At 36.8% G+C, this 25,730-nt stretch overlaps 1 protein-coding gene across 2 annotated transcripts in view; it reads right to left on the reverse strand.

The window, feature by feature from the left end:
* The window catches only part of LOC124369250 (adenomatous polyposis coli protein-like), a 182,286-nt gene that overhangs the window by 11,249 nt on the left and 145,307 nt on the right, over positions 1-25,730 (reverse strand). For both annotated transcript variants that reach the window (XM_046827142.1, XM_046827143.1), the window contains 2 exons: positions 8,545-8,784; positions 3,320-3,501 (listed from right to left, as the gene is read on the reverse strand). In XM_046827142.1, the coding sequence (XP_046683098.1) occupies positions 3,320-3,501; positions 8,545-8,784 (422 nt within the window). The remainder of the gene's footprint in view (positions 1-3,319; positions 3,502-8,544; positions 8,785-25,730) is intronic.

The raw sequence follows: 25,730 nt of genomic DNA on the forward strand, positions 1-25,730 counted from the left end.
ATACCAACAGATGCTAGGATTTTGCAAAAAACAGAATACTGATATTGTAAATATTTCAAATTATGGACACATATAACATATTTTATGAACACCATAACATTCTTTTTATATACTAACATTGTCACTTTAATAAACCTTAAATTCTCTTGCCTTATGGAGTTAGTAAAATAATTAAAGGCTATACAAATTACTATAGAAACAAATTGTATTAAGGTAAGAATAGTAATTAGTAAGATTGAACAATTGGTTATTGTTATTAGATTAAATAACATTAGGTATTAGTATTTTGTTTATACTTAACTTTACTACTTATTGGTTTACCTGATATGAATTTAGAAATTCCACTACATATTTCAATAATATTACCCAAAAATAACTAATTTATTTGTTCAATGTTTTCCAGAGTTAATTCAAAATTTGTTCTTTGATCTAAATTCTTTTAAAAATGTTGTTTGCTCCAGAAGTCCATATTGCAATGTTTTAGCATATTTCTCAGATTTGTTAGTGTATTTTTATTTTTCTTTTACTTAGGTTTAGGTCTTTCAAACAAGATTAAATTACAACTAGATGTGTTTTATTAATAGTTAATAATTTCTACTTTTTCTGAACATTTATAACAGTTGATCCTAGAGGCTTCTTCGTTCATTTATATAGTTTTTTTATATGCAAACAGAAATTATAGAATTGAATATTTCAACAATCAAGATAATAAAATTAGGGATGATTTTATTTTATTTTTCAACTATTTAGGTTATTATGTTTATGATTATAAAAATTATTATGGAAAACCAAGAGATTTTTCAATTACTAAGGACTACATTTTTTAATTTTCAGAATCTGTAAAAAAATAATCTGTAAATTATTCTCAACACATAATTTTATAAATACAATTTTTCTTAAAAAATGTCAAACGAAAAAAATTGAACAGTCAATTTTGTGATAAAAAAATAATAAAGAAAAATTTTGATCTTCTTACTATTCTAAGAAAAAAATAGAGAATAAAAAAAAATAGAAAGTGTTATTATTTCGTGAATGAAAATCACATTTTTAATTATGAAAACTTAAGTTTAGTACAATTGAAGAATCATAAATAATCTTTTAAACAAAATCAAAATAATTTGAAAAATTGAAAGATATTGCAGAAAAACTTTCTTTTTGAAAAATTGATGGCTTATTGAGAAAAGTTTTGATAAAACGTATACAAATATTTTTTAAATGCCAATTTATTTTGGCTTTAGAAATACAAAATATATTCAACTCTTACCTGTTCAAAATGGTGTGAATATTGCTAAAAATTGTGATTGAAATCATAAAGTTTTAAAAATTCTTCCGAAATCCGAAGAAAATATTGTATATAGCCAAATATTATCATCTATAAAAGGGTATTTTAAAGAATATGTTCTTTCAAATTTAGGTGAAGATTTTTACTTCCACATATTTAGCATCTGAAAGAGCTAAAATTTAAAAATTGATTGAAAAAATGTTGAAAAAAAATAATAAGATAAATTAAGATTAGAATGTGAATATGAAAGAAAATAAGTTAATAACGAAGCTAAAACTACTAAAATGCATTTTCAATTGAGTCAGTTTGATAAAAGTTTTATTTGTGAGCAAAATAACTAACCAAATAAAGAATTTGATTGTATTTTAAAAAGATGCACTCAAACGATTTAAAAATCGAACAAACATGATTCTTTAAATGCTGCATCATATATTGAGAATTACCTAGAGAAATTAAATTTACAAAAGCTTTAATTATTAAAAATATGAATATTCAAAATAAAGACAATCTTTGTTTTATGTATGCTATTAGATGTGCTATTAAAAAACCCGGGACTCATGTTAACAGATTTAAAAGATATGAAAAATTTATAAAAAACGAAATATTTTCTGGATTGGACTACCCAATGTCATTTAAACATGTAAAATTATTTAAGAAACGAAGCTTTGAATCAAAATATAATTATCAGAAAATATTAATAAATATCTATAGTTATGATAAAAAACTCAGTACTGTTCCAATGTAAATTTCAGAAATTTATGATCTGGAATTAAATATTGATTTGTTTTATATATATATATATATAAGAAGAAAACTCCCATTATATTTGTATAACAGACTTAAATAAACTTCTATTCTCACAAATATCTAAACATACACAGAAAAAAATTTAAAATAGGTTATGTTTAACACATTTTTACAAATACTGTAATTCATAACATCATTTAAAAATTTGTCAAACTCATGAGGTTTTTAAGGCAATAATGCCATATCCAGGTCAAACAACAAAATTTTTCAATTATCTAAAGAAATTTCCTCATCCTTATGTGATTTAAATGGATTTCTAAAGTATTTTAGAAAAATTTACGACGTGTAAAAATAATCCACAAAATCCAACAACTAAGACTCAGAAGCATATTCCCTACTGTTTTACTCTACATTTCGTTTCAAATGTGGTAAATAAAATGTACAAGCCTTTATGTTATAGAGCTAACAATATTTGTAATTTAAATAAAAAATGTCCTCAAAATATTCCAGTTTATCGTCATAATGTGTCAAATTACGACACTCATTTATACATAAAGAATTCACAAAACAATATGGAAATTTTGATCCAACAGCAAATATAGATGTAAAATATATTAATCATTCTGTCATTCTGGCTATGGATATGAATTTGAGGGTGAAAAACAAGAGAATTTATAAAATTTTCATTTGTACATACATTTAGATTTATGGCTTGATCCATTGAAAAGTTGCTAAAAAATTTGAAAAAAGAAAATTTTAAACATACAAAAAGATGGTAAAACTTTAAATTAAATATTAGAAAGACAACCAAATAATGAAGAAACAAATCTTTAAAATTCTTTCAGGCATATTTCCTTAGAGTGTATCGTTAATGTTAAAAAAACTTGATTATACAGAAGAATTAAAAATTCAGGATTTTTATTCAGTTTTAACAGATGAGAAAATTTCTGAAAAAGATTTTCAATATTATTTAAAGGTTTGGAACAAATTAAAAGTGAAAAATCTAGAAAACTATTTGGATCAGTACAACAATTCAAGATGTTCTATTGCTCGCATATATATTTGAAAACTTCAAATTTGCTTAAATTGTTATAAATTAACAACAACCCGTTAACAGCACCTACCATTAGGAAATAACCTGGAAATGATAAGATATTTCAGACTAAGAGAGTTTTTTCGTATGAAAAAAAAACTCCTACGAACAAACTTTATGTAGTATAACTATAAAAGCAGTAAAAAATAAGTATTGAAAATTCAGTTGACCGTAGTAAATTAAAATGTCAAATCTACCTGTCCTTAAGCATCTGCCGTTTCATCTTGGGAGTGAGGCGAGGGGTGAGAGATGATGGTTGGTCTGTCTCAGCTAGAGTAACATCCTCGCTGACTGAGTTGGCAGGAGACACTGCTGGCGAGTCCGCCACCTCTGACGTTAGGCTTGCACAAGACAGAATACTGTTCTCCAGCTCCAAAACCTGTTCAGGATCACCATTAGCACAACATACATAAGATACATTAAAGTTTACTCGTTTAGTTAATCAGTTTACAATAACACATAATAAATCAAAATAAAATTGATTAAAAAGAGTTTTATTTAATCCTTTGCACGCTGTAAGTGGAATATATTGCGGTATCTAAGAACAAAACATTATATTAACGTTGGTTCTACAGAAGTCTATCAAAATACGCGAGGGTGTTATAGTGTGACACAATGTGCAGCCTGACTCATCAAACACCCGTTGACAGTCTCAAGTTAAGCTTTTGTTTATTTGTCAGTGACGCACTCTCAGTGACCAAGCGCACAATAAGCAGAAATGCTCATGTCAATCAGCAGCTGTGAAGATGCTTTGTAAACTGATAATTCGCTATTAGTCACTGTTGTAAGGTAGTCTACTTTTGAAATGTGACTTCAATCGTAGTTTAATATATAGTTTATAAAGTTATATTTGATTAGTATTTTTTATTTTACTACACAACCATAGCAAAGTATTATCTTGTATTAGTATTTAATAATTCTTTAAGTAGTACAACATTACTATTATTGTTCAGGGTGGCCACTCAAAACCTCTTTTCAAATTCCCGGTTTTTCCCGGTTGAAAATTTTTGATTCTCTAGTCTATTTTCAACCAAACAACTGCAATACTGCATTTAACCCTTACGCGAGTTCAACGGTGATGATTTATTGTCACCAGCTGTATTCGCAAGAAACGCCACAAAGCTGCGGTGCTCTAGCACTTTGTCGCTAGCGATACGCGATAAAATCGGTGACGATTTATCGCTATTACCTACTTAAACTGCTTAGTTTATAACTCTGTGTCTTTCGATGTGTCGACGAAACATCGTGTATACCTAATAACTTTCCTTTCTGTGATGTTTGGGAAATACATGTATCGAATATGGAATAGACAAAGATAACAAATAAATACCAAAACAGCGCTACCTGGCTGACTGCAGTCCAGCATTGCGGGCCAGAGGTCTGCGGTGGACGAACTTCCGGTACACAAGGTCGGTCCATATGATACTTCATCACATACTTTCATCTGAAGTCTACTTAATCAATTTATTATTTTTTTTGAGGGGGGAGCAAGTCTAAGAATACCACGCTACTTTAAAGTAGTTTGCAGAGATTCTCCTTTTAAATTATAGAAATAGTAGATTATAAAATGAGCTTCCAAAATATATTTCATGTACGTGCATACATTTTTATGTAGCCTATGGATATATTTACATTTATAGAAAATCTTTTTATGAACAACAACTCAAAGTAAGACTATATACTTAAAAGAAAAATGAGTAATCACCCGTTTTCCGCTGAGGAGCTAACGTCAGCGCATAGAACAAGGAGACACTATGGCGTTGACAAATATAGACATAGAAATATGAACATCAATTTAAATATCATTAATAAATCCTGGTATTTTGTTACTACATTTTTCTACATAGTTTTTATAACACACAGAACTACAAAAACACGTGTCACCAATCAGTAATTTGCGTACTGCCGATAGTTTTTGTCCACAAATAGACGGAGCAGACTCTCGATGATGCATCAAAATAAATATAAAAAATACTAATTATAGCTAAAACATTATTTTTAAACTACATCAGTTTGTTAATTTGGTTGTATAATATAAATTTTTCGTACGGAAAGCACTAACACGTTTTAGCAATCGGCAATTTGGGTACTGCAGATCAGTAGTCGTCCGCGAATAGAATTATTTTTATTCAGCTTCCCAATATCAATAGGATACTGTGAAAACATGATTTTTCAAGTGTATTTAAGTACTTCTGTTGCTATCGGAATTGAGTGAAAAGAGCCGCGGTATATGGTATCGGAAATGATCCATCCCTAGTAAAAATTCACGCACATCTACGCATGTTTACCAGAGTCCGAAATTCATGCATAATAAACGCTTCTCCAGATTCGCATCGTTGGCTATAGCCCTGATTAGAGTCCCGTGAATTTACCGTGGCTCTTAATATATATCCTACTGACAGACAATACATGAAGAATGCATCAGAAAGTTATCTACTACGGCAGTTACCGAAGTGCGGTTAGTTATCTGTAGAATAAGTACATAGACACTAGTACAGAATAGCACCTTCTACAGTTGCACCCAGAATACGAGCACAATTAATGTTATTAATTACTGGCTCCTAAATATTTTGTGTCAGCCTTTAATATAATGCAAGAATAGAATCACCCCATCACGAAAAAACACAACTACAAAGTAAATAAACGCACGAAAGGCTGTGGTTCGTCAAACGAGTTCGTTAGATTATAATCATAGACTCTGAAACAACATGACATAAGGCTCCTTATACATGTTGGACTATTTGGTTTGGACCGTTTGAATCGTCCGACCGACCGATCGTCATGTGTGCGGAAAAGTCGTTCAGGTAAATAGCTGATCGAAGAACTGACAATTTCCAGCCGTCGTCCAATCAATTCCGCTCTGACGACGAAACTGACGTGTGTGGTTGATTTGGTCGCTCACTGTCTGCCGTCTGTAGACTGGTGACAATATTAAGTTGCGTTCATACTGGCAAGTAAAGTTGCAAGAGAATTTGCATAACTATTGTAGCATAATGTGATCAGTATAAGCAATTTTACTCACGAGAACTGTCGCAAGTACTTGATACAGTTGTATCACTGGATGTTCTGAGAGTCAATTCGAAATATGGCTCTGTTCACACACGGCAGTGATGTCTCGGCAATTTTTATAATTGAAATTTTAATAGTCGAGAGACAGATCTTCAGTTTTTTCAAACAACTGTCCGACACTGGTTGCGGCAGCGCTCGTGAGAGCTCAATTATCTCAACCCTTTGAGACACAATTTTTACAGTCGAACAAAAAACTTACGCAATTGTTTGCCAGTGTAAACGAAATTCAGTCGAGGTTTGGATGTGACCGTGATATCATAACATAACTTTCTTCGTAACCTATGTAATCTGATGACCGATCGGAACGTGTGCGAGGAGCAATCATTCATAGACCAACTGAGGTCTCGACCACGATACAAGTCTTAAGTGGTGGGCGGTGAGCGCTGGATCAAGCGGCAACTTTAAGGTTTAATGTTACATTTGGGGGACAGACGTGAGCGGCAGGGCGGTACCACACGATGCCGCGTATCTGCCGCCAATTCTGGACAATAAATGTTTCTCCTGCCGCTCAGCCCTCAGCTCATTTTTATATTGCTGTGCAACATGTTCCAACACAAAGCCGAAAACCAATGCGCCTTTCTTGGCGTTACTTCTTATAGCTTACCCACTATTTTCTTCTCCAAAAGGTATTTTATCAGGCCTGGTAAAACTCCCAACTGAAATTCTGGTGTACTAAAAAACAGGATATTTTAAACCGTGAAACATATTATATTATTCAACGAACCGAACTATGAAGCCTGTTTATAGCCCTACTTCGACGACTGAATAATACTTAAATACATAAAAGCCACTTGTATCGTGGTCACTACCACTCTGCCGCTTTAACCGCTTAATGCGTACCTCGTTTAGTGCCGAAGTCCGGAACAGCCGCCGATTTCAAATTGTCCTATGCATTGATTGTTACGTGTTTTTTTTGGGGGTGAGGGGATTGCCGTGGCTCAGGAGTAGAACTAACAAAGATTACACTAGTGGAGGCAACCCTCAGATGAAACTCGCGAACATATGTCGATCTTCAATCACAATTTCACGATCCACGTCGCATATGATACGATGTTTAGAGATTAATACATTATTGATTAAAGCTGTCAAATAATGTCTTGATTTAATAACTTCTTAGAGATGGAATTTTGCAATTTTCCCGCTTCTCAGAAAAATTTCTGGCTTATTCCCGGGTTTTTCCCGGTCCGTTAAATTCCCGGCTTATTCCCGGTTGGGTGACCACTCTGTCGTTACTATAATAATTATAACTTTGTGTACTTATAATTAATTCATCAAAAATTTATTTAAAATGTATCATACTTCAAGTCAATTTTAGTGTGCCTTTATTTATCTTTGCATCTTTTTTAAATTTATTCTCATTATCTTGTATTTACATTTATTTTTTACTAATATAGAATTATTATCAAACCAACTATTATAATTATGTACCAACTGTATGTAATTATAATTACATCAAAAACTTTATTTTGGTTTATTTTTATTACACCATTTAAGCAAGCAATAAATGTAATAAAAATAAATATTTTAAAAATAACATATGTTTTCATTAATTTGGACACTAAGAAATCGAATTAACTTTGATACAACCCTCAAAGTTTTTTTAATTTTTTTAATTGGGCTTTACAGAAATAGTAAGCGATTTCATTTTAGTGTACAAAAAAGTTAATTTATTACTTTATAATCAAGTTTTTAATTTGAACTTGAACAATAAAATTATAAAATAAAAGTTATATTAAAATATGTTATTCAAATAAAATAAATTAATAAAATTGCTTAAAAAAATGATAATGAATTAAATTCCATCAGAGAATCTAATTAACTTGTCTTGGCTTTGTGGTAGGTTCAGGTAGTTGCTTGCACCACAACGCTACCACCCTGTCAATCGATATTAAATGATGCGCAGAAAATGCTTAGCTTTGAGCACTTCATTTAGAATTAACTAAGTAAGATCACAATATTGTTTAATATACGAAGTTTTGTGAAGTTATCATTAGTTATCTGACATGACCCTTGCAGGTTCATGCTAAAAAGGTTAACCATCCGTCCAATATTATTAGATTGGAGGTATAAGTTCTGGCGGACATTTATTATGAAGTTCTGTTTATATAAAATTTTCAGCGATACATTTGATGGTTTTATTGAGAAGCAAAAAAATCAGTAATAAAGAAGTCAACATTTATGCCTACAATACATCCACATATTAGTGGTCAAAATTCATTGGTAACACCTGTAAAATTACCTACAGTAATGCTCGTAAAAATTTCTGAATACTTTTAGAATACTAAAGTACAGAATAAAGAAATTAAATTGCAAGATAAACTTAAACGGAAGAGAATGAGGTTTATTGCATCACCTCGTCCATGCCCTCAGGAGGCCGGATACTATCCAGATTGTGCCAGCTGAGACTGTTGTCAGTAGTTGTGTGTAGTGCACGGCGAGCCAATAGTGAACGCTGTGTGTGCCTACGCTTGTCGGCTTCGCTCACAGACGCTGTCAGTGACAGCAGACTGCCCATGCAAGAGGGTGGCCTCACTGATTCCAGGTCCACTGATGTCAAGCTGCTCTCCATTTCCAAGTGGGAAATTATGCCCACCTACGACATCATAAATTTTACTCACATTTTAAAGCCAATAGAAATGTTTCTATTTAAATAAAATTGTCTTGTTATTAGGGAGATGAAAATAGTGAAATTTTAAATTAAATACGTCTAATATACAAAAATTTAATAATAAAAACATAAAAATTAATGGTTATTCTTGGGTTAGAACATTTTTGTTAGAAAGGAACCAATTGGTTCCTTTGATCTTCCTTTTATCTTGTTGCATTTTATCTTGAAGATTGGCATAATTTTATTTTACACCCAAGAATTAGCCAGTGTCCTTTTTTTTATAGGCAAGTTGTCTGTCTATACCTTTTTCTGATGAAAAGTACTGTGGGGGAGCTGTCATAGGCCATGAAGTGGAGAAGGCCTCCCTGCCTGATCAGTTATCGCATATGACACTTGGCGAAAGTGAAGCGCTACGGAAAATTTGAGCGCAGATTCCTGAGGTGTTGATGTCAAAGTTAAATGTCACAAACCTACTTGAATATGAGATTGATCTTAGCAGCACCTGTTCTGTGTGACCCCATCCCTATAAATTTGTCCCACCCAGATTGGAAAGTATCAACACAAATCTTCTAGAAAATGGAGTGATACAGCCTTTGCGTTCGAGGTTTGCCAGTTGAGTTCCTTACTTCAAAACCAAATGGTAAATGTAAACTGGTGTTGAATTATCAGAAATCCGAACTCCATAACTCTCCCAACCTTGTATTCAACATTTGACAAGGTTCAGTAAGGACAAATAATTTTCCAACTTCGACTTCAACAAAGTTTATAGTCTCAGATTCCTGATTCTAGACCTATCTCTTTTTTCAGCATTTAATGGAATTTATACCAATTAACCATGTCCCAAATAGCTGTGGGGACTCAAATCATCACTAATATTCTGGATTCAGTTTTTCATGATGGTAAGTTTAAATTTGTATTTAACTACCTGGATAATCTTGTGGTATACAATAAGAATTTTATAGAACATTTGATTCATCTACAAGTTTTAGTTAGGTTGCAAGAGGGTGGCTTTACTGTAAATATGGAAAAGTTATGGTCAAGGAAAGATATCTTTTATTGGTCATCTAGTGTCATCCTGGGCTGTCTGTACTGATTCGGCTCGAAAACAGGCTATCAGACAGGGCTATTCCCTCCACCCAAGGCTGCAAAGGAGCTTGCTAATTTTGTGGGTACGATAATTATACGATCTTTAGAACACAAAAAACAGCAAAATTAATGATTTTGTTACAAACAGACCACCAAACACACTCCAGAATGCTTCCATATCTCTTTTGGCTAAGAAAAAATGTTATTGGGTGATAAAAATATTGTTCTATAAGTTTAAGGTGTGCCACATGTCCATGGTAGCAAAAATGTTATTGATATTAGTATGTACCATTCACCCAATGATCAGCCTTCTGATTCAGAACTTACATGAAAAAGATGCTATGCTCTTGTATTGTTCACAGGTCTTTTCTAAAACAGGGTGACTACTCAAAACCTTTATTAAATTCCGTGTTTTCCCAGTCGAAAATTTACGATTGTCTAGTCCATTATAAAATGAAATGTAAACAACTATAATACTATCTTACCTATACTAACTTTACTCCGAGTGCCATGGTGACAGTTTTTTGTCACCAGCTGTACTTGCAGGAAATGTGATATATACATACAAATACTGTGTGAGTAGAAAATGTTGTTGCTAGTGCAAGAAATTCGGCAACGATTCATCGATACACCTCTATTATGCTCACTTGTTTATATCTCTGTGTCTTCAATGTGTCAACATAGTATCGTGTAGGCCTATATGTAATTTTAGTTTCTATGATGTTTGTAAAATATATGTATTCGTTTCAGAAAATAAAGGGAACAAACAATTACTAGCACAGCGCTATCATAGGATGGATTGCAGTCTAGCATTGCGGATCAGGATCTGTGGTGCAGGATTATTTGGTACGACACTTCAATTTTGCTGATATATAAAATCTGTTCGGCACAATAAATAAATAAACTAAAGAATCTTTTTTCTTATCTTTACTTTTAAATTTATTTATCCTTTAGAGGGAAAAACAAACCTAAGAATACCACGCTATTTCAAAGGAATTTGCAGATGTTCAGAGAAACGATTATATTGTTAAAACTACAAGTCATATCCTCCCAGTAAAAAATATAACAGGAATACTAAATTACAAATTGGGCTTCCAGAATATATCCCATGAACGTAAAAACATATGGGTTAGTTATAATACCAAAATTTGGGAAAAAATAAATAATCTTTATTCGCGATTAGATAAATTTGAGATACGGTTTTAGCATATAATGTACATATATATATATATATATATATATATATATATATATATATATATATATACACACACAAATAGACTCACCAGAACCAAAACAATGCGCCAATATAAATACAGAAAATACGAATGATACCCTCTGAATCCTCCCTCTATACCCAACACTCAACACTGGTTTTACCTGTATTAAAATTACAGATCCATCTCAAAATCTCTGTTGCTATACACTAACACCATCAGCTGTTACCTTAACAAATGTATTTGTGTTTTATTTCACTATCTCATTCATCTATTTTGCAGAGAACATGTAAATTAAGCATGTATTACTCTTTTAAGACATAGCCACATCATAGTGTACTCAGCTGGTTGTTAGCAGCGATATGGCAACATCACCTCAAATGTCATTACACTATTATGGTACGGCCTGCTCTAGTCTTGATGTTGTGAAATCTTGACTTTACAAGCATATTTTAAGTACTTCTGTTGAATGATTCAAATGATTTTATTCAAGCCATTCAACAGACAAGCTATAAGCTACATCAAATATACATGTTTAAGATAAAATATAGTTAGCTAGAAAGCAGTTAAAATGTAATAATAACTTACATAATGCTTAACGAAAACATGCTTCCATGCTATAAGTTAGGCACTATGAAAAAACTACATGCTGCACACCATGCAATCGGGTAATGGAAAGAGGAAATAAAATTAGAATTACAATAGTTGTTCTATAAATTTGATGAAATACAGTGCAGTCTCTATAATCCGGCCGTGCACTAATACGGCACGTCCAGTAATCCGGCACTGTGCGAGCGATGACGGGTCGGGTCAATGCCCTTCGGTTCATGTCACTGCAAGCACAGATGACTCACCGGCCCGCCAGATTAGGCATACTGTACTGTTTGTTTATTACGTTTTATTGTGTATTTAGTTATTTTCCAATTGTACTTTTGCGTTCTACTTATGTTAAACTATACTTTAACTGGTTTCTAATAAATTTCAATGTACATTTGTATGTTTTTCGTACGTTTTTACCCATACATCCATTAATCCGGCAATTTCGGTAATCCGACACTACCAATCCCGATATACTGCCGGATTAGCGAGATTGCACTGTATTAGCCTAGATAATAACCCAAAATTCATTTAAGATATAGAAAGGAGTGTCAAGCCAAGACTTGGCAACAGTTTTAATTTATTTAGTGTCATTACCTTAACACGTTCACCGACGACCAATATTTACTGCAGTTTCTAATATGACGACGCCATTTTAGGTATAGTATAAAATTCTGACCTGTGGACGAAATTGAGATTTTCGCACAAAGAGGCCTGTTATGACTATATAAAAGGCCATGCGTCATCGAAAACTAAAAATATTAATTGCAAACATATGATTTTCAAAATTTTTTTGCGTGACCCACCGGTGAGGGGGGGGGGGGGTGTCACGACGCGTATTCTAAATACTGTATTACAAAGGCGCGTCGTGACCCACCGGTGAGTCACGCTGTATTTCAGCTGTTCTCATAGCCCCACGTGTTCCGTTTCGTGCTCAGCCAGACTGCTTGGCGCCAAATAACACGTGAGCCAATCGTTTTGCTCCATTTGTTCCAATCGTTTTGCTCCATTTGTTTACAATGTAATTTATTTGTTCTAACCTCACTTACACCAGTTGTACTTCGTGGTCTCACATCGTTTACATTTATTTTCGTTTGTGAACATTGTAGGTGCAAAGTGACTGGTAAAAATGGATGACTGTGATATAGAAGACGCGTTGTTCTCTGACATTTCAGAACTTAGTGAACTTCAATACTCTGGAAGTGAGTATGTTCCATCGGATTCTGTGAATAGTGAATCAGAAGATGAAGTTACGGAGGACGAAGATGAAACGATAAATACAACTGCACTATTGTCCTCTGTAAGTATTTGTGTAAACACTGTAAATAGTTTTAGGTGCCAGTATTCAAAACTATGGTCAGGCTAATGATAACCGACCTGGACCATCACATACTATATCTCCTGCATCTAATGAATCTACTGTGGATAATTGCAAATGATGTAGGTATTCAAAACAATGGCAGGCCTAATACCAACGAACCTGAACCATCACGTACTACATCTCCTGCAGTTGATGAAGCTACTGGTAGTGATAACTGGAGTGACTGTACATTAACTGAGAGGGATTTCCCTTTCACTGGAGACGAGGGTTTGATGTATGACTTTGATAGAAGCGATCCCATGACAGTTTACAGGCAGTTTTTTACTGATGAGGTTTTACAGTTAATAGTAACTGAAACCAACAGGAACGCTCGTAATTACTTATCAAGTCATGAGGTAAGAAGACGATCTCTAATGAGAAACTGGTTAGACTGTGACGAGATAGAAATTATGAAGTTTTTTTGGAATCATTTTGATAATGGGAATATGCCCTCTTCCACAACTCAGACTGTATTGGTCCAAGAATAAACTTTTTGAAAATGAAGTAATTAAAAAAAACCATGAAAAGGGACCGTTTTGAGGCAATTTCTCAAATGCCTCCATTTTTCTAACAATGAGGAAGTAGCAGAAACAGAGCCAAGGCTTGCCAAAATTAAGAAAATTGTTGATATGCTGAACAAAAATTTTCAATCAGTTATGAAGCCAGGAGAAAAACATTGTCATCGACGAAACAATGGTGCCTTGGCGTGGGCGCCTTCATTTTAGGCAATACAACCCCAACAAGACACACAAGTATGGAATCAAAGTGTACAAGTTGTGTTCTGGTGAAAGCATACACGTACAATTGTAAAATTTATGCAGGTACAAATGATATTACAGGGAATGAAGGACATGCCCAGAAAATAATACTTCTGTTAGCTTCTGATTTGTTGCTTCAGGGTCGCACTATATTTGCCGACAACTTCTATAATTCTGTTCCTCTCGCAGAATTTCTTCTCCACAAAAGAACATACTTATGTGCACCCTTCGTGCAGACAGGGTCAATAATCCAAAAGAGCTCGTCAAGAAAAATATCAAAAGAGGCGAAGTATCTGCTCTTCAAAACGAAAGGGGAGTCAAAGTTATACTCTGGAAAGATAAAAGGCGTGTCCTCATGAATTCTACCCGTGCAGAAGACCAAGGGATTTTAAAAGACACTGGTAGAAAAAATAGCAAAGGACAACCTATTTTAAAGCCGTCGGCAGTGCTGGCATACAATGGAGCCAAAAAGGGAGTTGATGTTTCTGACCAGCTGTCGTCGTATTATACCCCTCTCAGAAAAACCATTCGGTGGTACATGAAAGTAGCATTTGAGCTTCTTCTTGGCACAAGCGTGGTTAATTCACTTGTAGTATACAACCACGGTAAACCTAAAAAGGACCATATGGACATGTTAGGCTTCCGGTTAGCACTTATAAGTAAAATGATTGCTAGCCCAGTGACCAACAGAATACAAACACCGGCTCTGCGTGCACCAGATGGAGAAGTAAGAAGGCGGCCTTTGTTGACCCACAAACTATCTCAGCGGGAAGGACCTGCCCGGACTTCTCGCAAAAGATGTCTGCCGTGTTATAGTGAACTGGCCGACAGACTTGGAACTAGTGAGGCGAGGAAGAAAGCAAGAAAAGTCACTACATTTTTGCAATGATTGTCCTAATTTTCCTTCTATGTGTATCTTATGTTTTAACTCTAAGCACAAGTAAATTGTAAAAACATTACTCACTCTGCATTGTTTGCCATATAGTTATATATCTTACTATGTTTTTCAAAGTTAATAACGTTTTTTAAATCCATGTTCTGATATTACACATGCTGCATTTTATAATAAACCGTTGTCCATATAGGCAACATGAAAAATACTAGTGTTTATATTTTTAAATCCTATAATATCACTGTGTTAGTAAACGTGTTCCTGATATGCCTACATGTTCCCACAATCTTCCTGGTGGACGTGGTTAACATTAACGGCCAATTCTTTGACTGTATAAAAATCTACAGCCATACAGAAACGCATTGTTACGTGACTCACCGGTGGGTCACGACGTCCATGTTTGTAATGACCGTCGTGACCCACCGGTGGGTCACGTCGTCCTTTTACGAATGGGCCCGTGACCCACCGGTGGGTCACGTCGTCGTGAACGTGTTAATGGCTACTGGCAGTTTATTAAAATATTTCATACCAGTTACAGGAAATGATTTGGAGGTTAGGTGCAATCTAGATCTATGGATACAAAATGTTTCCTTTAGACCTGGTATCATATGAGTGAACATCACTGTTGAGAGGTAATAGTAAATAATCCTTCTTAATATTGTTGGTATCAGAATCTAGCAGAATTGAGTATTGGAATCGACCCATCCCCAGTAAAAATTCCATGGGCAAAATATTATTATAACACATAATACACACACTTTTTCCCAGAGCCAAAAATTCACGCAAAATACACACTTTTCCATGATCAATGTCAATCTTGACTGTAGTCTTGTGGAAGTGTGAACAATGCATCTGAAAGTTATCTGGTATTTAAGTTACAGAAGTGAATAAGTAGACACTGCTACGGAACAGTACCTTCCTTATTTTCCGCTAGAATGTGAACATAATCAATGTAATCAAAAACGGGTTCTTAAATATTTTGTGTTTACCTTAAGATGATACCTAACAAAAAAATAAAATCACGCCATCACATGTTCGTTGGATTGTAGTCTTGGACTATAAAACAATACGACGTAATGCTCCTCATGCACGTAACAATTTGTTGCACGATTTGGTTTGAACGATTCAAATTGTCCTAACGATTATCACATGTGCGGGGAAATCGTTCAGACAAAGGGTTGATCGGCAAACTGAATTTCCACTAGCTGTCGTCCAGCCATTACCACTCTGATGATGAAAACTGACGTGTGTGGGGATTGGCAACAATATTAGTTAAGTTGAGGTTTATAATATAAATCATAACCTCAATTCTTTGTTTTAACCAATGTAATCTACAACCAATTGGATCGTTTGTGAAGAGCAATCGTTCACAAACTACATTCAAGACGATTGGTCAGCAGACGAAATCAAACGTCGAACAGATCGTTAAGTGTATGGAGGACTAAATGTGACGTAGAGATAGAACTAACCAAGATACATACCACTAACTAACTAGTAGAGTGAACCTTAAATTAGCTGAAGTCAGTTGTGACTCAGGAGCATATTGTTGATTACACACATTGTAATAACCACACACTCTCTAAATACCCATACCCCAATTTCTTTGACTTCATATTCAAATTATTTCTTGGTATTTCTTCTATATATTATATGGAAGACAGGAGAATACCATCTTGAATTACTTTAAAAATTGTTTATTAATAAACCTCAAATTAAATCGGTATAAAATAACAATTCTTTAATAATAATATCATTTATTGTGAAAAGACAATATGACAACCGTCCTTAATCTAACCTAACCATTCTTGCTTACAATGACCCACTCAAAAACCTCTCTCTTACAGTTTACAGGTCCGGCATTACGATTTTGTGAATTTTTGTGCTCTTAATTGTCCTAGCGATTCATTATAAACTCATCAACAGAGTAAAATGCCATTGACACCAAAATGGTTTTCAACTGAGCTAAAACTAACCTTATAAGTTATGAATATTTACATTTAGTTCCCAAATGCTTACTCAATCACTTTTGTTCTAAAAGTTTTCTCAAGAAAAGGTTTTCTTAACAAAAAAATAAAATAAAAGTTAACTTCTTGATTCAAAATTAAAATCTAACTAAAAATTTAATTTTCATATACATTGCAAACAAAATAAAAATTTATAATTTAATTCAACATAAAATGTACTTTTCTTTATTATAAGCGAAGCTAAATATAACTAAAAACTCACTGTAAAATTCTTTGTACCATGTGTGTACCTGTTACTGTCAAAGTTAAAACTGTAATTTAACTATATTTCACTCAAAAATATTTACTATATACTTGATACCTTGATGTATTAAATTTATTCTGAGGGTTGGATACTAAATTTCTTTTGCATGTAATTTCTTTTGTATTTTAACTAATATTAAAATTGAAAACTTTACTTAAACAATACTTGCAACAACTTTAAAAATCTTGTGTTACTTATTTAGTGATTTCCAAATCTTCTTAATTCCCCTTTGTATCAATATAATACAATAATCCCTGTTAAAGAGGGATAACATTAGTTGACAAGAAACTTCCCATATGAAAATTGTAATTCGACTATAAAAGAGCAACTTACGCAAATTCCACACAGATTTATAGAAGAATTAGAATCGGAAAAACGCTCAAAAGACGCAGAGATGCACGTGTCAGAGGTTTTTATACTAACTCCTGCCCTTTTTTCTCCCCTTGGGGCGGCCTACTGCCATGCACTTAAGCCTCAAGGGCTTTTTGCGCACCCCAGAAACACACCATGAGGCCTACCAGTCTATGATTTCAGCAGTTCCACAAACCGCCGAAAACAACCTATCAGGTTCTCCTGGGGAAATTCTCCAACCTTGCCCAAACTACCAAAGATGGCATACTGCTCAGCAGTTTCATCCTGCTCATCACATATTCTACAGAGCGGATCCTCCTGAAGGATGCTGACTCTGTGAAGATGCTTCCTCAGGTGACCATGTCCCGTGATAAGACCAGTAACCCGAGAAGACATTGATCTATTTAACAAGAGAAGGTCCGACGCCACTCTGGAGGAAGGCGACTGTAATACCATTCTGCTCATTCTCAAGCCCGGATGCAACCTCCACCTTATCTCATGCTCCGCGCGAACCCATTTCGAGACAGCCCTAAAGGATTCACACCTTGAAACACCGCAGAATGGTTGAGGGCCCTTCATAATTGACACTGAGCCCCGGTTGGCCAGGGCATCAGCTCTTTCGTTCCCAGGGATCCCCCCATGACCAGAACTCAACAAACGGTCACATTGTTGATTCTGGCAAGGGAGGAAACGGCTTGATAGCAATCCCAAACTAGTTTGGATTTGATCACACAAGAGTCCAGCGCCATCAGTGCTGCCTAACTGTCCATGAAAATATTAATCGTCTTGCTCCTATATTGCAGACGAAGATTCTCACAAGCACATTCCATAATGGCTGCGATCTCCAACTGAAAAACTGTTGGATACGGACCCATAGGGACCACCAGCTCCCTACATGGTCTCACTCCCACAATCCCAGTGCCTGTGCCGCTTTTTGATTTAGAGCCGTCTGTGAACCATTCAAGCTCCGCTGGTGGAAGAGGTTTCACAATGCGATAAATATTACAATAGACAGATGTCTAGGAAATGTACCATAAATGAAGTTATATAATAACACTTTTGCAAGAATGCAGCCAGAGTTGGAGAGCCGTGCTTTATACATAGTAGTAATCGAAGTAAGAGCAGCAGGCTCATGTTTCATTGATAAGTATTTTGTTATCACTTTTCGCTGAGAGCTTGTACACAGCTTATTTTTCTTAATTTTTCCGTGCTCGTATTGATAACAAGCAAGTTTACAACACTAATACAAGTTTAATATTGTAATTGTGTGAAACATTCACCGTAAAATAATTGACTATGCCATTACAAAAGCGGTTTCAGAATTAAATCTATTTGCCTTACCTTCGGTACACCAGCAAGATGAATAAACCAATATCAACTGTGTGTTTTAACAATGATTTTAATTAGTGAAAACGTTATATTTAACTTAAATCACGCCTATCTCTTGTTTTCGTTATAATTCGTGATATATCTTGAATGGCAGATAGGATTGCCTAAATCTATTATATGTGGATATCATCAATACGATCATCGATAGTTTGCCACAAATTTAAACATAATTTTCAATTTTAAAACATACAACATTGGCCTGGATAATTTAATTTAGAGATAATACTAAAACATTAGTAAAACACTATCTATGTTGAAGAAACCATTCTGGAGTCTATGTAAATGCCCACTTGAAACAGCCGGAAGAGCAAACATTATTGTTAGTTAATTATCATCATCGTTATACCTAGAGGGTATAACAATCCTAAAGGGTTTGTCACAAGAAAACTTTTGTGGCATCTGATCAAAGATCATATGCAGAGCATCCTGAATCAGGATGCTAATTCTACATTGCCCACTGCTGCAGTCCGACCAGAGTCCCATCTGCTGAAGACAGTAGGCACTCATCCTGGCCATAGCCCGAATAACAATGTCCAGGGGACCCCTGCCGTAACCAGACTATATCATCATCGACGCCCTTGACTGGCTTCTGACTATCCAGTCACAAGGCTAGAAAAATGAATTCGACATCCACATAAACCGGTATACTATACCATCCCTTACATCTGTGGACCCTTGCTTGAGAACTTACATTATTACTTTTACAAAACTATTTAAATCCTAAAATATGTTTGTATGTATTTCTCCCATAATAATTTGGTCATTACATATTAATTTACCTATTTAGCTAATGCTACAAGGACTGTGCCTAGAGAAAAGGGTTGTCTGCAGAGTAAGGATAAAGTCGTCCCTTTAGCCGTATCGAAACTACTCTTTATTCAGATTTTTAATTCCCAGGTATACATGGACTAAATCGTTATCGCACACCAAGGGACCACATAGCGGTATGCCCACCTAATGACTGTACCTACCTGATGTGACACCATGGCCTACGACCACAACCAAAATAACCCTAGTATCTCAAATCCAAAAAAATAAAAACAATTTTAAAACAATAAATAAACTTCTAATTGGCTTTACAACTAATACCTATAATTTCGTCGATCTCTACCTTGGATGGTCGACGCTGCAATCCATAGTAGCTAATAGGATGTGGCAGATACGTCCCACTCGCTAGACTCCCAGTGACTGACTCCCTGCCGGCCGCACGCCGCCCCTCCATACCGCTCGCCGCCACTCCACGCCCGCACCCGCACCACGCTGCCGCCGCGTCTCGCCCCGCCTCCTCGTGGTGGGGGAATGTCTGCTCATGCTCACCTGATTATTGCCTTTATATTTTTCTCTTCTCACGCTTTTTACCCCAATTTTAGATTTGACCCATTACTCCTCCTTCGAGATAAAAAAGAAAAACCATAAGAAAAAGAAAAGTCTTTATGATTTATCTTGAATTTGGCCTACCCTTACCCTACCATCTCTTCTTCATCTCATACATGTTTGCGGCTACGCAAGGTTGCAATTTGCAAGGCCCCTGACAGTGGCGTAGCGAAGGGGGGGGTCCAGGGGGTCCGGACCCCCCCCCCGAAATTTTAAGACGTATTAAAAAAATAAAGCATGGAGCAGGAGAAAAAAAGGAGAGTTATCATTTACTCTTGTCTACAAACATTAAATTGATTGATTTAATTGATTAAAGTGACCGTTGTTAAAAATATAATTGTTCTTTCGTTTAAATCATAAAGTATCAAAACGATACTTTTGGGCTCGGCCTTTCGGATAGTGTAGTGTAATCACGGTATTGCTATAGAGCGCGGTCCACGTGACGTCGCAAAGCAACCTAAATTGTAACACGGCGAACATTCGACCTCCAGCGCTCGTTGTGTAAACAACTACTGGAACAACATGAGTGACATATTCAGAAGATGGCACAGCGTGCCTTTGGAAACGCCGGGAAGCCAGCTAAGAGGCCTAGCTCTCTACCTGCCCAGCTCGGCGCCTAAGAAGGTCGTTGCTCCAGCAAAGGGCCTTTTTAAAGGCCACAACGTCACCACTTCTACTGTGACATCTGACCAACCTACGGCTTCGGTTTCCTACGCCCAGGATACCCTTGCTGTTCCTGGACAGTGTTCCGGACTGGCCTACCCACGCCAAGAAGTTGGAGGAGTTGGCGCGGGACGGCCTGACGACAACATTCCACGGTGCTCACTATCGCTTGAAAGTGACCACCGTGGAGGACTTCAGGGCAGTTCAGCGGTACCTATGTTCCAAGAAGCTGCCCTTCTACAGTCACAACCTTGGGCGTGAAAGATCGCTTAAGGTTGTGATCAGCGGACTGGCCCGACACCGATGATGTGGAGCTCTTCGATGTCTTAACTGACGAGGGCTTCGCCGTCGACGAGGTTGCACGACTTCGGACAGCCAGGGGGACCTACCAGGAGCTGGCTGAGCACGGCTGACCAGGGACAGTGAGCGAGAGAGAATCCTGACACTAAGCGGGCTTGCCAAAATCAACAATGTGACAAGCCTGCTCCATGTCAGGGTCTCAGTCACTATCTACAAGAAGCCGGTCGGCCCGTCGCAGTGCTACCGGTGCCAAGGTTTTTGGCCACGGCTCCGGCAACTGCGGGAGGCCGAGAAAATGTGTCCGCTGGGGGGGGGAAATCATCTGAAGATGAACTGCCCCAAAGTCTCGACGGAGAAGGGTTCACTGCTGCAATTGTGGCGGCGATCACAACGCCAACTATCGTGGGTGTCCAGCCTACAAGGAGGCCAGAGCGGCAGCTGTCCCAATTAGGCCGCAAGTCCCGGCCTACCAAACCAGCGGCGAGGCGATCAACGGCCCAGCCGCCCAAGCGACCAGCGCGAGATGAGTCACCAGCGGACTCCGTATCGGAGAATGAAGCTGGAGGACCACATGCCGCAGAAGAAGAAGCGCCGGAGGAAACCCCAGAACCCAGCCAACCGACTTCCTCGCCCGCCGGCATCTGTGGCTGACCTTCCGGTCACACAGAGGCCCAGGGCGACTCCCAGGCAGAAACTAGAGTGGCCACATACACCAGCCACTCTGCCGCAACAAACGGAGGCGCCAGCAGCTGATGCAGCATCAGAACCAGCCGCCCCCGCCCAGCGCAGCCTACAAGCCGTCTTGAAATAGCTGCGCAGCTGACCGCCCTCACCCGGCTCTTCAATGAAGCTGTGGCCCTCAGTGGCACACCGACCAACTGATAGACTGCTGCAGGAGCAAATGGTACAGTTGACAGGCAAGTCATTGAGCTCAACTGCTCAGATACTGCCCACAGACCAGGAGGAGCGCCCAGAGGCCATCCTAGCGACCCGACTTGGACTTGGACAGTTTAAATTAGCGACCACTTCGTTCAAATTCGTCTTGGGGGACGTAAAATGGCTGCTTAGAATTAAGTCACGACGTTTTATTTTAGTGTCATTAAACTGTAGACGTGTATATAATTATCGAAAAAAATATAAAAGATCACTTTCGGTCGAAAATACACTTTAAAAGCTCTACTGATAAGAAGTTCCGACTACTTTGGATTTCACTGACTGAGGTTGTTTGTCTTTGCCTACATTTTCCTTAGTATATTCCGATCTGAAGTGATTATTTTTGTTTTTTTTTCTCGATAATTATATATTTATTCGTCGGCGTTGAATTAATACCTAAAATCAATGTCCTAAACAAAATTATAAATACCACTTTTACCTCAACCACTGAACCAGTGAAATCCAAAATCGTCAAAACTTGAATCTGTAGAGAGCTTTTCTTCGGTATTTACCGACCGGAAGTGATTTTTTGTCGATAATTATATAGGTAGTCGAGTACAGTTTAATGATAACAAAATCGTCGTCCTAACTCAATCAAAACACCACTTTACCTCTATAACCGAAGTCCGAAGTAGTTGAAGTTATAATCATTAGAGTTTTTCAGGTGTATTTTTAATTTCCGACCAAAAGTGATTTTTTAGATTTTTTCCGATAATTATATACTCGTCTACAGTGTAATAATACAAAAATCGTCATTATAACTCATTCATAAATACCTCAATCAGTGAAATCCAAAGTAGCCGAACTTTCTAATCAGTAGAGTTTTTTCTGGTATTAGTAACATTTTTAGCAACATAGTACATTTTCCGACCGTTAATTTGATTCTGTACCGGAGCAATGCTCGAAAATTGCCCTCCTTTTTCTAAAGGGTTTCGGCCGTCAGTGGCCCAATGTCCCCGAAGGGGTATTTAATTTTTTCCACAGAATATAGTTGTGTCAATTATATGCTTGAGTGAAGCTCTGTTTTGTTCTTTTTTCTTTCTTATCCAGTGAATCCAACGTCACTTTGGAGCCTTATACTCGGCCAGAATCGAACTTCGTAAAGTTTCTGTAGCTATAAGAAAATTTGTGGTACTAGAGTTGCTGTGAGAGTTGAATTTGCTTATTACATCTTTCCACTTTCTATAAGGCGTAGTTACTAAAGCTCCATATTTTTGGTATTTACCTTTTACCAGTTAACTCATTGGCAAATAACACACAAAACGTCCCCCGGATCTTCCAGTTTCGGACCCCCCCCGAACGAAATTTCTGGCTACGCTACTGGCCCCTGACTTTGTTTAGCTAACTTGCCCACGATCGCGTCCGCTGCCGACGATAAGACGTAAATCTGGCATAAGTCTCCCAGTTCATATACAATTTTACGACGAGGTTGTAATGCTTCAATTGCCGTTCAAACGCACTTCTTAAATTCTACCAGTATCTATCGTGAATCTGTTTGAGCATCTGCTCCCGCTCGCCATGGATTTGCTCTAATATTTTCTCTTTAGGCTCCAATGTGTTTGTGAATACTGGACCTCGGAGATCCAGTAGGAGTCTTAGTCGCGACCCATACAGAACATAGCCGGAGTGAATTGCGTTGAATCGTGAGGCGCTGTACTCATCGTAAACTGGGATTATCCAAACAGTGAGTCCCAGCCCTTCACAAACTGTGACAACATAATCTTGACGACGTGGTATGCTCTTTCGACGGAGTTTGATTAGGGACTATAATTCCGTATTCCTAAACTCAATTTTCAGTTAGTTGCTTAAATGACTTTGAAACGAACTGCACCTCGTAGTCTGTAATCGAAACTTCCGGTGTATACCATAGTAGGATTTCTCCATAAACTTTGAAGATACTGATTACCAATTGCAGAAATATAGGACTTAACTCGGCCCATTTGCTGTAAGTGACCTTGAATGCGAGGATGAAACGGTATACCCCTTGATATTGACAATGGGCACAAAATGTCAGCGAAGACAGTGTGCTACGGGCCTTGCGGTTTTCTGAAATACATTTTCCCTGCTGGAGTTTATGGCGACGCCTTTTCTCCTGACAAGTTGAACAGGACCTTACATACTAGCTCCAATAGTAATTAGCTCCAATTCTACTTTTTGGACATTACATTGGCCTTTTTAATATCCAGATGACCAGCCAAAGGACTGTCATGGTTCTCCACCACGTCAGGTCTGCGGGCGGGTGGTACCCACAGGTTACAGATAGGACCTTTCTTTAGCTTCCATTTGCCGAAAGATCTGTGTAAGTTTTCTTCACGGAGACAAAACTAAGAAACAACAAGAAAAAAAATTTGATGCTGAGGAGATTTAAGGACATTTCCCAAGTGCGTTCATACCACGACACCTGAGTTGCCTCATTGTTCTTAAGCGTCTATCCTTAGTCACAATTTTGTGGACCTCTGGGATAGGCCATCATCTTCGACTATGACCGCAACATTTGCAGAAGTAGTCAGACTCTAATGGTTGTTGGGATAGGGCATTAGCACTGGTTGTCGACTCCAAATCACCTAGCACGTCTACTCGATAGTTCCTTAAGCTTCAGAGCTATATGGTTGGTCATTGCAACAAAATGTATAGTCGGAACTTTAGGACTGCCCAGACCAACGTCAGTCTTTCAATGTTTTTGAGAAGTTCCTCTCCTAGTCAGTATATAACCGGTTGGAATAGCAATTATAACTTCTCTCCCAGTCTGGTTTGAAGTGTCAACTTGCCTCCAAAAATCAGGATACGAAAGCACCGGCATTCAACACAACTTAATTTTTAACTCCTAAATAGTAGCTACTATTTAGGAAGAAGCTTCTTGCTCTAGGTTCCATCACCTGTTTTTATTTTGAAGAATTTGGAAAGATCAGTTAAGTATGGCGAAACCACCAACAAACCTTCGACACCAGCTCACCAGCCCCAAAAAGCTGCCATAAGACCTCACAGTTTTGAGGGTAAGAAACTCCTCTATTGCTCGCACTCTGACCGGGTCAGTTACAATATCACTGAAAATATGTCCCATATACATCAGTTGTGTCTAACAAAAGTGACATTTTTCTATACTTACCCTTAAGTTATCCTCTCATAACCGAGTAAAAACTGTTTTTAATAGAGCCAAATGCCCGTAAAATATATTCACCAGCACCAGGTCATCCAGATAAGTAAATGTGGTTCTAGGTCCAACCCAATCACCATGTCCAACAATATTTGGAAGGTAGTGCCAGCGGAATGTAACCCAAAGGTGGAATAGTCCCTTGTCAGACACTGTAAAGGCCGCAATAAATGATCCTTGCTGAGATTAAACTGCCAACAGCCACCCTCGCAGTTGACAGCATTTGGCATTTTATTAATTTATTAGTGAATAGTTGTCACTACTAGGTTTTGTTGCTTTTGTTGTCATAGCCAGTTTCTTAACCTTTTTCAGACATGTTTACATCAGTAACTCAATATATTGTTACTGAACACTGAGTATATCTTTTCTTTCTAATTTGGAGGTTATTGCTGAGAAAGAGAATGATGATGAGTTTTGAAAATATACAAAGTGATGGTGATCTTCTTTAGATAACGTTCTTCCAAGACTGAAAAATGTAACTGACAATGATTCTCTGTCCTATATCCATCAGGCCTAGGTTGAGGCTTAACAGCAAATATTAATGGTAGTGATGATGGCTTTGACAATAATTGGTTGTTTATAAAGGACCTGA

The sequence above is a fragment of the Homalodisca vitripennis genome, chromosome X (assembly GCF_021130785.1).
Source record: "Homalodisca vitripennis isolate AUS2020 chromosome X, UT_GWSS_2.1, whole genome shotgun sequence".
In the NCBI taxonomy this organism is placed as follows: Eukaryota; Metazoa; Arthropoda; class Insecta; order Hemiptera; family Cicadellidae; genus Homalodisca; species Homalodisca vitripennis.